This window comes from Salmo salar, chromosome 09 (genome assembly GCF_965601325.2).
Source record: "Salmo salar chromosome 09, fSalSal1, whole genome shotgun sequence".
NCBI lineage: Eukaryota > Metazoa > Chordata > Actinopteri > Salmoniformes > Salmonidae > Salmo > Salmo salar.
This window is the reverse complement of record NC_138299.1, coordinates 46,223,161-46,239,464: the sequence shown is the minus strand read 5'-3', so window position 1 is coordinate 46,239,464 and position 16,304 is coordinate 46,223,161. Positions and strand designations below refer to the sequence as shown.

General features: G+C 43.8%; 1 protein-coding gene across 1 annotated transcript in view; it reads left to right on the top strand.

Moving 5' to 3' along the window:
• Positions 1-16,304, top strand: part of LOC145857943 (SH3 domain-containing YSC84-like protein 1) — a 60,057-nt gene that overhangs the window by 27,014 nt on the left and 16,739 nt on the right. Inside the window, exons 4-6 of the mRNA XM_082955495.1 lie at positions 89-202; positions 4,843-4,904; positions 6,746-6,858. Coding sequence (XP_082811621.1) covers positions 89-202; positions 4,843-4,904; positions 6,746-6,858 — 289 coding nt within the window. The remainder of the gene's footprint in view (positions 1-88; positions 203-4,842; positions 4,905-6,745; positions 6,859-16,304) is intronic.

Genomic DNA, 16,304 nt, shown 5'->3' with positions numbered 1-16,304 from the left:
TCATGCTAACATGCTAGCAGGACTCGCTAATAACTGTTTGTGTGTGTCTGTCTCAGTCTCCATGTGTGTGTGTGTGTTCTCCCTCCAGCCAATATATTAGCGAACGGTCAGGGCCTGGCTATCATCACCGTGGTCAAGGCAGGCTTCATGATCACAGCTTGGGGCAGCAGAGGCATAGTTATTGCTAGACTGGCTGACGGCCGTAAGTTCACTACCACACACACACATACACACACTAGGCTTGGGCGGTATGCCGTATATACCGTATACCGGGGTATTTGGAAAAAGCCACGGGATGTTTTTTCAATACCATCAAAACTATTTCTTTAAAGTTTTTCAATAAATGTTTATATTTGTGGCTACTTTTTAAGTTAATACCTGCAGTCAACTTGTACAGTACATTAGGAGATAAAGCAGATTTGCGTTCTTCATTTCACCTGTCACGTTATTTTACGTTACGAAGCTTACCGTAGTTAGGGGTTGTTTGTAAATAGCACAACGGGAGGAAATGGGAGCAGGTGAGTTCATAGCGAGTCACATGAGATTATGAATTTACACTACAATTCACTAATCCATTTTTTGCCATCAGATATCTTATAATGGCTTTCTGCCAGACGTTAAAGAGCTCTGGATGAGTTATTGGTACAGTGTCATGTTGCTTCCTACTAGCGTTTTCTTTTCTCCTCCATTCGTCTACCCTCTACTCTGTGTACACATGATCTCTTCCTTCAAAAAAATCATTCATCACAACTTTGTTTATTTGCACAATTTGTGTGGTTCACTTTCACTTGTAAATGTCCAGACTTGTCTGGAATGACATCCGGTAGCTACTAGCTATGCTTGTATAACTTTATGAGCTGTATTTGTCTGTCTATGCAATTTGTTTATGTTCGTTTTCGCTCGTTAGCATTTAGCTAACAGCGTCTATGTGATTTTGCTATTAGTTTGTGCAAATGTTGTTATCATTCTGGTAATAGAGGCCCAATGGGCTTTTCTTGTGTGGTATGACAATATGTAAATGGGTGGTATGATGATATGTAAATGGATGGTATGACGATATGAAAATGGATGGTATGACGATATGAAAATGGATGGTATGACGATATGAAAATGGGTGGTATGACGATATATAAATGGATGGTATGACAATATGTAAATGGCTGGTATGACAATATGAAAATCTGGATACCACCCAAGCCTAATACACACATAAACACACGGTGTCGACCCATTGTTCACCCGTCTTGGAATAGCTGATGGTCAAATACCGACCCTTCTACCTCTCAAGGGAGTTTTCAGCTGTTATCGTGACTGTTGTATACATTCCACTACAGGACAAGAAAAATAACAAGCTGGAACATAATGAATTGTACGAGGCTATAAACAAGCAGGAAAACTTACATCCAGATGCTGCTTTTCTGGTTGCCGGTGATTTTAAATTCCTCATTATTAAGACACGTGATGCCCAACTTCCATCAACACGTCTCCAATGTCACTAGGGGCGATAAAGTCCTAGACCACTGATATTCTACCAACACGCAAGCATACAAGGCCCTCCCTCGTCCCCCATTCGGCAAATCAGATCATGTCTCCGTACTCCTGCTTCCTGTTTACAAGCAGAAACTCAAACAGGATGTACCTGTGACTCGCTTCGTTGAGAAATGGTCTCCAGAATGAGATATTATGCTACAGTACTGCTTGGAATATGATTCCGGACTCTGCCGATAACATCGATGCTCTAACCACCTCCATCCACGGCTTCATTAGGAAATACATTGGCGACGTTGTCCCCACAGTTAAGGGTTCGCTGCTTCACCAATCAAAAGTCCTGAATTAACTCTGAGGTTGGTGCTAAACTAAAGGATAGGGCTACCGCACACAGGGATATCACAGACTACGGACTACGGACCTCACAGACTGAGGCTACGGCCGAGGACTGGAACAAGTACAAAAAGTCCTTCTACGACCATCCCAGAGTCCTCTTTAAGTTGGGAAACAAGGCTTTTTATCTCGTCTTCCTGTTTGGTTAGCTCCGTATTTATTTTCCCTAAGCTAAGTTAGTGGGGGGGTTTCTTTTCCTTAATTTTGTCTGATATCAGGCAGATCTAATGGGTGTCCATGGTGGGGAGGGGGTGATAAGACCCTACTCCAGTTGGCTTGTCCAGCCTCCAGGAAGTAGGCACCCCCATGGATGCTTTCCCTTTTAGAACCCTTTTTAAAAAGCCCACAAGAGTGTGCAAAGCTGTCATCAAGGCAAAGGGTGGCTACTTTGAAGAATATAAAATATATTTAGATTTGTTTAAATCAAATCAAATGTATTTATATAGCCCTTCTTACATCAGTTGATATCTCAAAGTGCTGTACAGAAACCCAGCCTAAAACCCCAAACAGCAAGCAATGCAGGTGTAGAAGCACGGTGGCTAGGAAAAACTCCCTAGAAAGGCCAAAACCTAGGAAGAAACCTAGAGAGGAACCAGGCTATGAGGGGTGGCCAGTCCTCTTCTGGCTGTGCCGGGTGGAGATTATAACAGAACATGGCCAAGATCTTCAAATGTTCATAAATGACAAGCATGATCAAATAATAATAATCACAGTTGTCGAGGGTGCAACAAGTCAGCACCTCAAGAGTAAATGTCAGTTGGCAATTCATAGCCGATCATTGAGAGTATCTCTACCGCACATCCGGTGAACAGGTCAGGGTTCCATAGCCGCAGGCAGAACAGTTGAAACTGGAGCAGCAGCATGGCCAGGTGGACTGGAGACAGCAAGGAGTCATCATGTCAGGTAGTCCTGAGGCATGGTCCTAGGGCTCAGGTCCTCCAAGAGAGAGAAAGAAAGAAAGAGAGAAAGAGAGAATTAGAGAGAGCATACTTAAATTCACACAGGACACCGGATAACACAGGAGAAATACTCTAGATATAACAGACTGAGCCTAGCCCCCCGACACATAAACTACTGCAGAATAAATACTGTAGGCTGAGACAGGAGGGGTCAGGAGACACTGTGGCCCCATCCGACGATACCCCCGGACAGGGCCAAACAGGAAGGATATAACCCCACCCACTTTGCCAAAGCACAGCCCCCACACCACTAGAGGGATGTCTTCAACCACCAACTTACCATCCTGAGACAAGGCCGAGTATAGCCCAGAAAGATCTCTGCCACGCCACAACCCAAGGGGGGGCGCGTCAGTGACTCAACCCACTCAAGTGACGCACCCCTCATATGGACGGCATGGAAGAACACCAATAAGCCAGTGACTCAGCCCCTGTAATAGGGTTAGAGGCAGAGAATCCCAGTGGAGAGAGGGGAACCGGCCCGGCAGAGACAGCAAGGGCGGTTCATTGCTCCAGAGCCTTTCCATTCCTGGGCCAGACTACACTCAATCATAGGACCCACTGAAGAGATGAGTCTTCAGTAAAGACTTAAAGGTTGAGACCGAGTCTGCATCTCTCACATGGGTAGGCAGACCATTCCATAAAAAATGGAGCTCTATAGGAGAAAGCCCTGCCTCCAGCTGTTTGCTTAGAAATTCTAGGGACAATTAGGAGGCCTGCGTCTTGTGACCGTAGCGTACATGTAGGTATGTACGGCAGGACCAAATCTGAAAGATAGGTAGGAGCAAGCCCATGTAATGCTTTGTAGGTTAGCAGTAAAACCTTGAAATCAGCCCTTGCCTTATCAGGAAGCCAGTGTAGGGAGGCTAGCACTGGAGTAATATGATCAAATTTTTGGGTTCTAGTCAGGATTCTAGCAGCCGTATTTAGCACTAACTGAAGATTATTTTGTGCTTTATCCAGGTAGCCGGAAAGTAGAGCATTGCAGTAGTGCAACCTAGAAGTAACAAAAGCATGGATTAATTGTTCTGCATAATTTGTGGACAGAAAGTTTCTGATTTTTGCAATGTTACGTAGATGGAAAAAAGCTCTCCTTGAAACAGTCTTGATATGTTCTTCAAAAGAGAGATAGGATCCAGAGTAACACCGAGGTCCTTCACAGTTTTATTTGAGATGACTGTACAACCATCAAGATTAATTGTCAGATTTAACAGAAGATCTCTTTGTTTCTTGGGACCTAGAACAAGCATCTCTGTTTTGTCCGAGTTTAAAAGTAGAAAGTTTGCAGCCATCCACTTCCTTATGTCTGAAACACAGGCTTCTAGCGAGGGCAATTTTGGGGCTTCACCATGTTTCATTGAAATGTACAGCTGTGTGTCATCCGCATAGCAGTGAAATGTAACATTATGTTTTCGAATGACATCCCCAAGAGGTAAAATATATAGTGAAAACAATAGTGGTACTAAAACGGAACCTTGACGAACACCGAAATTTACAGTTGATTTGTCAGAGGACAAACCATTCACAGAGACAAACTGATATCTTTCCGACAGATAAGATCTAAACCAGGCCAGAACTTGTCCGTGTAGACCAATTTGGGTTTCCAATCTCTCCAAAAGAATGTGGTGATCGATGGTATCAAAAGCAGTACTAAGATCTAGGAGTACGAGGACAGATGCAGAGCCTCGGTCTGGCATCATTAAAAGGTCATTTACCACCTTCACAAGAGCAGTCTCAGTGCTATGATGGGGTCTAAAACCAGACTGAAGCGTTTCGTATACATTGTTTGTCTTCAGGAAGGCAGTGAGTTGCTGCGCAACAGCTTTTTCTAACATTTTTGAGAGGAATGGAAGATTTGATATAGGCCGATAGTTTTTTATATTTTCTGGGTCAAGGTTAGTCTTTTTTAAGAGAGGCTTTATTACTGCCACTTTTAGGGAGTTTGGTACACATCCGGTGGATAGAGAGCCGTTTATTATGTTCAACATAGGAGGGCCAAGCACAGGAAGCAGCTCTTTCAGTAGTTTATTTGGAATAGGGTCCAGTATGCAGCTTGAAGGTTTAGAGGCCACAATTATTTTCATCATTGTGTCAAGAGATATAGTACTAAAACACTTTAGTGTCTCCCTTGATCCTAGGTCCTGGCAGAGTTGTGCAGACTCAGGACAACGGAGCTTTGGAGGAATACGCAGATTTAAAGAGGAGTCCGTAATTTCCTTTCTAATGATCATGATCTTTTCCTCAAAGAAGTTCATGAATTTATTACTGCTGAAGTGAAAGCCATCCTCTCTTGGGGAATGCTGCTTTTTACTTAGCTTTGCGACAGTATCAAAAATACATTTCGGATTGTTCTTATTTTCCTCAATTAAGTTGGAAAAATAGGATGATCGAGCAGCAGTGAGGGCTCTTCGATACTGCACGGTACTGTCTTTCCAAGCTAGTCGGAAGACTTCCAGTTTGGTGTGGTGCCATTTCCGTTCCAATTTTCTGGAAGCTTGCTTCAGAGCTCGTGTATTTTCTGTATACCAGGGAGCTAGTTTCTTATGACATATGTTTTTAGTTTTTAGTGGTGCAACTGCATCTAGGGTATTGCGCAAAGTTAAATTGAGTTCCTCAGTTAGGTGGTTAACTGATTTTTGTACTCTGGCGTCCTTGGGTAGGCAGAGGGAGTCTTGAAGGACATCAAGGAATCTTTGGGTTGTCTGAGAATTTATAGCACGACTTTTGATGCTCCTTGGTTGCGGTCTGAGCAGATTATTTGTTGCGATTGCAAACGTAATAAAATGGTGGTCCAATAGTCCAGGATTATGAGGAAAAACATTAAGATCCACAACATTTATTCCACAGGACAAAACTAGGTCCAGAGTATGACTGTGGCAGTGAGTAGGTCCAGAGACATGTTGGACAAAACCCACTGAGTCAATGATGGCTCCGAAAGCCTTTTGGAGTGGGACTGTGGACTTTTCCATGTGAATATTAAAGTCACCAAAAATTAGAATATTATCTGCTATGACTACAAGATCCGATAGGAATTCAGGGAACTCAGTGAGGAACACTGCATATGGCCCAGGAAGCCTGTAAACAGTAGCTATAGAAAGTGATTGAGTAGGCTGCATAGATTTCATGACTAGAAGCTCAAAAGACGAAAACTGCATTTTTTTTTTTGTAAATTGAAATTTGCTATCGTAAATGTTAGCAACACCTCCGCCTTTGCGGGATGCACGGGGGATATGGTCACTAGTGTAACCAGGAGGTGAGGCCTCATTTAACACAGTAAATTCATCAGGCTTAAGCCATGTTTCAGTCAGGACAATCACATCAAGATTATGATCAGTGATTAGTTCATTGACTATAACTGCCTTTGAAGTGAGGGATCTAACATTAAGTAGCCTTATTTTGAGATGTGAGGTATCACGATCTCTTTCAATAATGGCAGGAATGGAGGAGGTCTTTATTCTAGTTGAGATTGCTAAGGCGAACACCGCCATGTTTAGTTTTGCCCAAACTAGGTCGAGGCACAGACACGGTCTCAATTGGGATAGCTGAGCTGACTACACTGACTGTGCTATTGGCAGAGTCCACTAAGCTGGCTGGCTGGCTAACAGCCTGCTGCCTGGCCTGCACTCTATTTCATTGTGGAGCTAGAGGAGTTAACCATTCTTTTGGTTACTACATGATAAAGAAAATCCCTGGAATGAGTAAGTGAGTCTAGACTTTTGACTGGTACTGTATGTAGATTAAAAACAGAAGGGACCTTTATTAGACTTAGGGAAAAAATGGCTTCAGTAGGGAGAACAGGTTTTTGTTCCAACCTAGCACTAACACACCTGATTCCACTAATCAGCTCTTCTGGTGCGTGTGCATGTGTTTGTGTGTGCATGTGCGTATGCGTGTGTGTGTGTATATAGGTATCAGACCTGGTGGTGATTCTAATGCATCGCAGGGCGGTGTATTCCTTCTCTAAAGGAGGGAACCTCACTCTGGGGGTCAAATGTACTGTGTCGGTAGGACCGATGGGAAGGTGAGCACACTCACACTCACAACAGTGGAGGCTGATGAGGGTAGGACGACTCATAATAACGGAATGGAGTCAACGGAATGGTATCAAACGCATGGTTTTCATAAGTTTGATTTCACTCCATTTCAGTCATTATTATGAGCCGGCCTACCCTCAGCAGCCTCCACTGACATACACACACACATGCAACACACGTACTACGCATACATAAAAACACTCATGCTCCTAGAAGAATCCTGGTCCATGGTTGGCCAAAACCAGTCAGTGGCCAACCATGACTCAACTCTTTTGATGTTTTCCAGCCCACAGGCTGAGGCTGCGGGTTAAGGGTCAGGGGTCAGGGGTAGATGAGTTCTATGGACACACTGTGCTGTGATTTTGGAGGGGAAAATGGTTTCATAATGTCATCATGGATGACGTAACGGATGGTGTGTCGGGGTCGGGAAAGTCCTCACTGTGTGTTGACAGAAGAAGTGAGAGCTGGATAAGTGGTTAGGCTTTTATAGGGTGGAGGCAGGTGTGTGTGCGTGTGTGTGTGCGTATGTGTGTGCGTGCGTGTGTGAGATAGAGGGTTTGCTCGTGTTGGCACCGGTTAATTGCTGTTTATGAGTGGAGATGGAATGATGCCTGGAGCAGGTTCCCTCTCATACAGTCTTTATTTAGAATGGCATGCCAGGTTGGGTAGTTAAAACAACAACAATACAACAGGCATCAAACAAGGCCAGGTGGAGAGGTGGGAGGGAGGGGTGGGTGTGTACATGCGTCTGAGGTTGACTGTTGTTAAATACAGCAACAGTAAAACATTGGGATAATGAGGTTAATGTCTGAGATGGGCGTGTCTTTATGACATCAAGTGGGTTAATGAGGTTAATGTCTGAGATGGGCGTGTCTTTATGACATCAAGTGGGATAATGAGGTTAATGTCTGAGAAGGGCGTGTCTTTATGACATCAGGTGGGATAATGAGGTTAATGTCTGAGATGGGCGTGTCTTTATGACATCAAGTGGGATAATGAGGTTAATGTCTGAGATGGGCGTGTCTTTATGACATCCGGTGGGATAATGAGGTTAATGTCTGATATGGGCGTGTCTTTATGACATCAAGTGGGATAATGAGGTTAATGTCTGAGATGGGCGTGTCTTTATGACATCAAGTGGGATAATGAGGTTAATGTCTGAGATGGGCGTGTCTTTATGACATCAAGTGGAATAATGAGGCTAATGTCTGAGATGGGCGTGTCTTTATGACATCAGGTGGGATAATGAGGTTAATGTCTGAAATGGGCGTGTCTTTATGATATCAGGTGTCTGCTGCTTTCAGTCACAGCTCAGGTGACATAACACAGGACCACCCTCCACACACACATGCGCACACACAGACAGACAGACAGACAGACAGACAGACAGACAGACAGACAGACAGACAGACAGACAGACAGACAGACAGACAGACAGACAGACAGACAGACAGACAGACAGACAGACAGACAGACAGACAGACAGACAGACAGACAGAGACATCTCCTGAGGTGTGGTGAGTAAATTTAATGGATTCTGATGTCAGTGAAGTTCTAGTTGGCTCCTTCAATACTCATCGCTACAGTGCCTTGTGAAAGTATTCATCCCCCTTGGGGTTTTTCCTATTTTGTTGCATTACAATCTGTAATTTAAATAGATTTTTATATGAAATTCATGTAATGGACATACACAAAATAGTCCAAATTGGTGAAGTGAAATGGAAAAAATTACTTACAAAAAAAGAAAATGCTAAAGAAATAAAAAATTGAAAAGTGGTGTGTGCATATGTATTCATCCCCTTTGCTATGAAGCCCCTAAATAAGATCTGGTACTGCCAATTACCTTCAGAAGTCCCATAATTAGTTAAATAATGTCCACCTGTGTGCAATCTAAGTGTCACATGATCTGTCACATGATCTCAGTAGATATAAACCTGTTCTGAAAGGCCCCAGAGTCTGCAATACCACTAAGCAAGGGGCATCACCAAGCAAGCGGCACCATGAAGAACAAGGAGCTCTCCAAACAGGTCAGGGACAAAGTCGTGGAGAAGTAAAGATCAGTGTTGGGTTATAAGAAAATATCAGAAATTTGAACATCCCAAGGAGCACCATTAAATCCATTGTTAAAATTTTTTTAAGAATATGGTACCACAACAAACCTGCCAACCAAAACCAAAAGAAAAAGATAACCCTGAAGGAGCTGCAAAGCTCCACAGTGGAGATTGGAGTATCTGTCCATAGGACCACTTTAAGCCGTACACTCCACAGAGCTGGGCTTTACGGAAGAGTGGCCAGAAAAAAGCCATTGCTTAATGAAAAAAATAAGCAAACACGTTTGGTGTTCGCCAAAAGGCATGTGGGAGACTCCCCAAACATATGGAAAAGGTACTCTGGTCAGATGAAACTAAAATTGGCCATCAAAGAAAGCGCTATGTTTGGCACAAACTCAACACCTCTCATCACCCCGAGAACGCCATCCCCACAGTGAAACATGATCAAATCAAATCAAATGTATTTATAAAGCCCTTATTACATCAGTTGATATCACAAAGTGCTGTACAGAAACCCAGCCTAAAACCCCAAACAGCAAGCAATGCAGGTGTAGAAGCACGGTGGCTAGGAAAAAAATCCCTAGAAAGGCCAGAACCTAGGAGGAAACCTAGAGAGGAACCAGGCTATGAGGGGTGGCCAGTCCTCTTCTGGCTGTGCCGGATGGAGATTATTCAGGAAGGCAGTGAGTTGCTGCGCAACAGCTTTTTCTAACATTTTTGAGAGGAATGGGAGATTCGATATAGGCAGATATTTTTTTATATTTTCAGGGTCAAGGTTTGGCTTTTTCAAGAGAAGCTTTATTACTGCCACTTTTAGGGAGTTTGGTACACATCTGGTGGATACAGGGCCCTTTATTATGTTCAACATAGGAAGGCCAAGCACAGGAAGCAGCTCTTTCAGTAGTTTAGTTGGAATAGGGTCCAGTATGCAGCTTGAGGGTATAGAGGCCATGATTATTTTCAACAATGTGTCAAGAGATATAGTATTAAAATACTTGAGTGTCTCCCTTGATCCTAGGTCCTGGCAGAGTTGTGCAGACTCAGGACAACTGAGCTTTGGAGGAATACACAGATTTAAAGAGGAGTCCGTAATTTGCTTTCTAATGATCATGATCTTAAGTTCATGAATTTATCCCTGCTGAAGTGAAAGCCATCCTCTCTTGGGGAATGCTGCTTTTTAGTTAGCTTTGCTACAGTATCAAAAATACATTTTGGATTGTTCTTATTTTTCTCAATTAAGTTGGAAAAATAGGACGATCAAGCAGCAGTGAGGGCTCTTTGATACTGCACGGTACTGTCTTTCCAAGCTAGTCGGAAGACTTCCAGTTTGGTGTAGCGCCATTTCCGTTCCAATTTTCTGGAAGCTTGCTTCAGAGCTCGGATGTTTTCTGTATACCAGGAAGCTAGTTTCTTATCAAATCAAATCAAATCAAATGTATTTTTATATAGCCCTTCGTACATCAGCTGATATTCTCAAAGTGCTGTACAGAAACCCAGCCTAAAACCCCAAACAGCAAGCAAAGCATGTGAAAGAAGCACGGTGGCTAGGAAAAACTCCCTAGGAAAAACTCCCTAGAAAGGCCAAAAACCTAGGAAGAAACCTAGAGAGGAACCAGGCTATGAGGGGTGGCCAGTCCTCTTCTGGCTGTGCTGGGTGGATATTATAACAGAACATGGTCAAGATGTTAAAATGTTAAAATCTTCATAAATGACCAGCATGGTCAAATAATAATAATCATAGTAGTTGTCGAGGGTGCAACAAGCACGTCCGGTGAACAGGTCAGGGTTCCATAGCCGCAGGCAGAACAGTTGAAACTGGAGCAGCAGCACGGCCAGGTGGACTGGGGACAGCAAGGAGTCATCATACCAGGTAGTCCTGAGGCATGGTCCTAGGGCTCAGGTCCTCCGAGAGAAAGACAGAAAGAGAGAAAGAGAGAATTAGAGAGAGCATATTTAAATACACACAGGACACCGGATAAGACAAGAGAAATACTCCAGATGTAACAGACTGACCCTAGCCCCCCGACACATAAACTACTGCAGCATAAATACTGGAGGCTGAGACAGGAGGGATCAGAAGACACTGTGGCCCCATTCGATGATACCCCCGGACAGGGCCAAACAGGCAGGATATAACCCCACCCACTTTGCCAAAGCACAGCCCCCACACCACTAGAGGGATGTCTCCAACCACCAACTTACCGTCCTAAGACAAGGCCGAGTATAGCCCACAACGATCTCCGCCATGGCACAACCCAAGGGGGGGGCGCCAACCCAGACAGGAAGACCACGTCAGTGACTCAACCCACTCAAGTGACCCACCCCTCCCATGGACGGCATGGAAGAACACCAGTAGGCCAGTGACTCAGCCCCTGTAAAAGGGTTAGAGGCAGAGAATCCCAGTGGAAAGAGGGGAACCGGCAAGGCAGAGACAGCAAGGGCAGTTCGTTGCTCCAGCCTTTCCGTTCACCTTCACACTCCTGGGCCAGACTATACTTAATCATAGGACCTACTGAAGAGATAAGTCTTCAGTAAAGACTTAAAGGTTGAGACTGAGTCTGCGTCTCTCACATTGGTAGGCAGACCATTCCATAAAAATGGAGCTCTATAGGAGAAAGCCCTACCTCCAGCCGTTTGCTTAGAAATTCTAGGGACAATTAGGAGGCCTGCGTCTTGTGACCGTAGCGTACGTGTAGGTATGTACGGCAGGACCAAATCGGAAAGATAGGTAGGAGCAAGCCCATGTAATGCTTTGTAGGTTAGCAGTAAAACCTTGAAATCAGCCCTTGCCTTAACAGGAAGCCAGTGTAGGGAGGCTAGCACTGGAGTAATATGATCAAATTTTTTGGTTCTAGTCAGGATTCTAGCAGCCGTATTTAGCACTAACTGAAGTTTATTTAGTGCTTTATCCGGGTAGCCGGAAAGTAGAGCATTGCAGTAGTCCAGCCTAGAAGTAACAAAAGCATGGATTAATTTTTCTGCGTCATTTTTGGACAGAAAATTTCTGATTTTTGCAATGTTACGTAGATGGAAAAAAGCTGTCCTTGAAACAGTCTTGATATGTTCTTCAAAAGAGAGATCAGGGTCCAGAGTAACGCCGAGGTCCTTCACAGTTTTATTTGAGACGACTGTACAACCATCCAGATTAATTGTCAGATTCAACAGAAGATCTCTTTGTTTCTTGGGACCTAGAACAAGCATCTCTGTTTTGTCCGAGTTTAAAAGTAGAAAGTTTGCAGCCATCCACTTCTTTATGTCTGAAACACCGGCTTCTAGCGAGGGCAATTTTGGGGCTTCACCATGTTTCATTGAAATGTACAGCTGTGTATCGTCCGCATAGCAGTGAAATTTAACATTATGTTTTCGAATGACATCCCCAAGAGGTAAAATATATAGTAAAAACAATAGTGGTCCTAAAACGGAACCTTGAGGAACACCGAAAATTACAATTGATTTGTCAGAGGACAAACCATTCACAGAGACAAACTGATATCTGTCCAACAGATAAGATCTAAACCAGGCCAGAACTTGTCCATGTAGACCAATTTGGGTTTCCAATCTCTCCAAAAGAATGTGGTGATCGATGGTATCAAAAGCGGCACTAAGATCTAGGAGCACGAGGACAGATGCAGAGCCTCGGTCTGACGTCATTAAAAAAAAATTGTTAGGAATGGAAGATTCGATATAGGCCGATAGTTTTTTATAATTTCTGGATCAAGATTCGGCTTTTTCAAGAGAGGCTTTATTACTGCCACTTTTAGTGAGCTTGGTACACATCCGGTGGATAGAGAGCCGTTTATTATGTTCAACATAGGAGGGCCAAGCACAGGAAGCAGCTCTTTCAGTAGTTTAGTTGGAATAGGGTCTAGTATGCAGCTTGAGGGTTTGGAGGCCATGATTATTTTCATCATTGCGTCAAGAGATATAGTACTAAAACACTTTAGTATCTCCCTTGATCCTAGGTCCTGGCAGAGTTGTGTAGACTCAGGACAATGGAGCTTTGGAGGAATACCCAGATTTAAAGAGGAGTCTGTAATTTGCTTTCTAATAATCATGATCTTTTCCTCAAAGAAGTTCATAAATTTATTACTGCTGAAGTGAAAGCCATCCTCCATTTGCGAAGGCTGCTTTTTAGTTAGCTTTGCGACAGTATCAAAAAGAAATTTCGGATTGTTCTTATTTTCCTCAATTAAGTTGGAAAAATAGGATGATCGAGCAGCAGTAAGGGCTCTTCGATACTGCACGGTACTGTCTTTCCAAGCTAGTCGGAAGACTTCCAGTTTGGTGTGGCGCCATTTCCGTTCCAATTTTCTGGAAGCTTGCTTCAGAGCTCGTGTATTTTCTGTATACCAGGGAGCTAGTTTCTTATGACAGATGTTTTTAGTTTTTAGTGGTGCAACTGCATCTAGGGTATTGCGCAAGGTTAAATTGAGTTCCTCGGTTAGGTGGTTAACTGATTTTTGTCCTCTGACGTCCTTGGGTAGGCAGAGGCAGTCTGGAAGGGCATCAAGGAATCTTTGGGTTGTCTGAGAATTTATAGCACGACTTTTAATGCTCCTTGGTTGGGGTCTGAGCAGATTATTTGTTGCAATTGCAAACGTAATAAAATGGTGGTCCGATAGTCCAGGATTATGAGGAAAAACATTTAGATCCAGAACATTTATTCCATGGGACAAAACTAGGTCCAGAGTATGACTGTGGCAGTGAGTAGGTCCAGAGACATGTTGGACAAAACCCACTGAGTCGATGATGGCTCCGAAAGCCTTTTGGAGTGGGTCTGTGGACTTTTCCATGTAAATGTTAAAGTCACCAAAAATTAGAATATTATCTGCTATGACTACAAGATCCGATAGGAATTCAGGCAACTCAGTGAGGAACACTGCATATGGCCCAGGAGGCCTGTAAACAGTAGCTATAAAAAGTGATTGAGGAGGCTGCATAGATTTCATGACTAGAAGCTCAAAAGACGAAAACGTCATTGTTTTTTTTTTTGTAAATTGAAATTTGCTATCGTAAATGTTAGCAACACCTCCGCCTTTGCCGGATGCACGGGGGGTATGGTCACTAGTGTAACCAGGGGGTGAGGCCTCATTTAACACAGTAAATTCATCAGGCTTAAGCCATGTTTCAGTCAGGCCAATCACATCAAGATTATTATCAGTGATTAGTTCATTGACTATAACTGCCTTGGAAGTGAGGGATCTAACATTAAGTAACCCAATTTTGAGATGTGAGGTATCACAATCTCTTTCAATAATGGCAGGAATGGAGGAGGTCTTTATACTAGTGAGATTGCTAAAGCGAACACCGCCATTTTTAATTTTGCCCAACCTAGATCGAGGCACAGACACGGTCTCAATGGGGAAAGCTGAGCTGACTACGCTGACTGTGCTAGTGGCAGACTCCACTAAGCTGGCAGGCTGGCTAACAGCCTGCTGCCTGGCCTGCACCCTATTTCATTGTGGAGCTAGAGGAGTTAGAGCCCTGTCTATGTTCGTAGATAAGATGAGAGCACCCCTCCAGCTAGGATGGAGTCCGTCACTCCTCAACAGGCCAGGCTTGGTCCTGTTTGTGGGTGAGTCCCAGAAAGAGGGCCAATTATCTACAAATTCTATCTTTTGGGAGGGGCAGAAAACAGTTTTCAACCAGCGATTGAGTTGTGAGACTGCTGTAGAGCTCATCACTCCCCCTAACTGGGAGGGGGGCAGAGACAATTAATCGATGCCGACACATCTTTCTAGCTGATTTACATGCTGAAGCTATGTTGCGCTTGGTGACCTCTGACTGTTTCATCCTAACATCGTTGGTGCCGACGTGGATAACAATATCTCTATACTCTCTACACTCGCCAGTTTTAGCTTTAGCCAGCACCGTCTTTAGATTAGCCTTAACGTCGGTAGCCCTGCCCCCTGGTAAACAGTGTATGATCGCTGGATGATTAGTTTTAAGTCTAATACTGCGGGTAATGGAGTCGCCAATGACTAGGGTTTTCAATTTGTCAGAGCTAATGGTGGGAGCCGTCGGCGTCTCAGACCCCACAACGGGAGGAGTAGAGACCAGAGAAGTCTCGGCCTCCGACTCCGACTCGCTTAATGGGGAGAACCGGTTGAAAGTTTCTGTCGGCTGAATAAGCGACACCGGTTGAGCATTCCTTCAGCGTTTCCCTCCAGAAGCCATGAGAAAGATGTCCGGCTGCGGGGACCGTGCGAGGGGGTTTATACTAACATTACTATCTGTACTTACTGGTGGCACAGACGCTGTTTCATCCTTTCCTACACTGAAATTACCCTTGCCTAACGATCGCGTCTGAAGCTGGGCTTGCAGCACAGCTATCCTTGCCGTAAGGCGATCGTTCTCCTGTATATTATAAGTACAACGACTGCAATTAGAAGGCATCATGTTAATGTTACTTAGCTTCGGCTGTTTGAAGTCCTGACGAACCATGTCCAGATAAAACCTCCGGGGTGAAAAAGTTGAATGAAAAAAGTTAAGTGAGGGAAAAAGTAAAAATATACGGTAATGAAAAAGTAAAAAACCGTCAGGTAGCAAAGTAAGATCGGCAACAAAACGCACAGCAGCGTAAACAAGTCTGCAAGTTGTGACCGGAAACAGGAAACAGGAAACTGTAGGTACCTGGCACGAGACTTGCTTGACTGCTTGAACCTTGTAGTCATGGCAGATAATATTCACATTTTTGGTGACTTATGACAAATGCTTTTTGTTTTTAGGGGTGCGACTGCATCTAGAGTATTGCGCAAGGTTAAATTGAGTTCCTCAGTTAGGTGGTTAACTGATTTTTGTACTCTGGCGTCCTTGGGTAGGTGGAGGGAGTCTGGAAGGGCATCTAGGAATCTTTGCGTTGTCCGACAATTTATAGCACAACTTTTGATGATCCTTGGTTGGGGTCTGAGCAGATTATTTGTTGCGATTGCAAACGTAATAAAATGGTGGTCCTATAGTCCAGGATTATGAGGAAAAACATTAAGATCCACAACATTTATTCCACTGGACAAAACCAGGTCCAGAGTATGACTGTGGCAGTGAGTAGGTCCGGAGACATGTTGGACAAAACCCATTGAGTCGATGATGGCTCCTTTTGGAGTGGGTCTGTGGACTTTTCCATGTGAATATTAAAGTCACCAAAAATGTGAATATTATCTGCCATGACTACAAGGTTCGATAGGAATTCAGAGAACTCAGTGAGGAACTGTATGGCCCAGGAGGCCTGTAAACAGTTGCTACAAAAAATGATTGAGTAGGCTGCATAGATTTCATGACTAGAAGCTCAAAAGACGAAAATTTCTGTTTTTTTTTTTGGAAATTGAAATTTGCTATCATAAATGTTAGCAACACCACCGCCATTGCGGGATGCGCAGGGGATA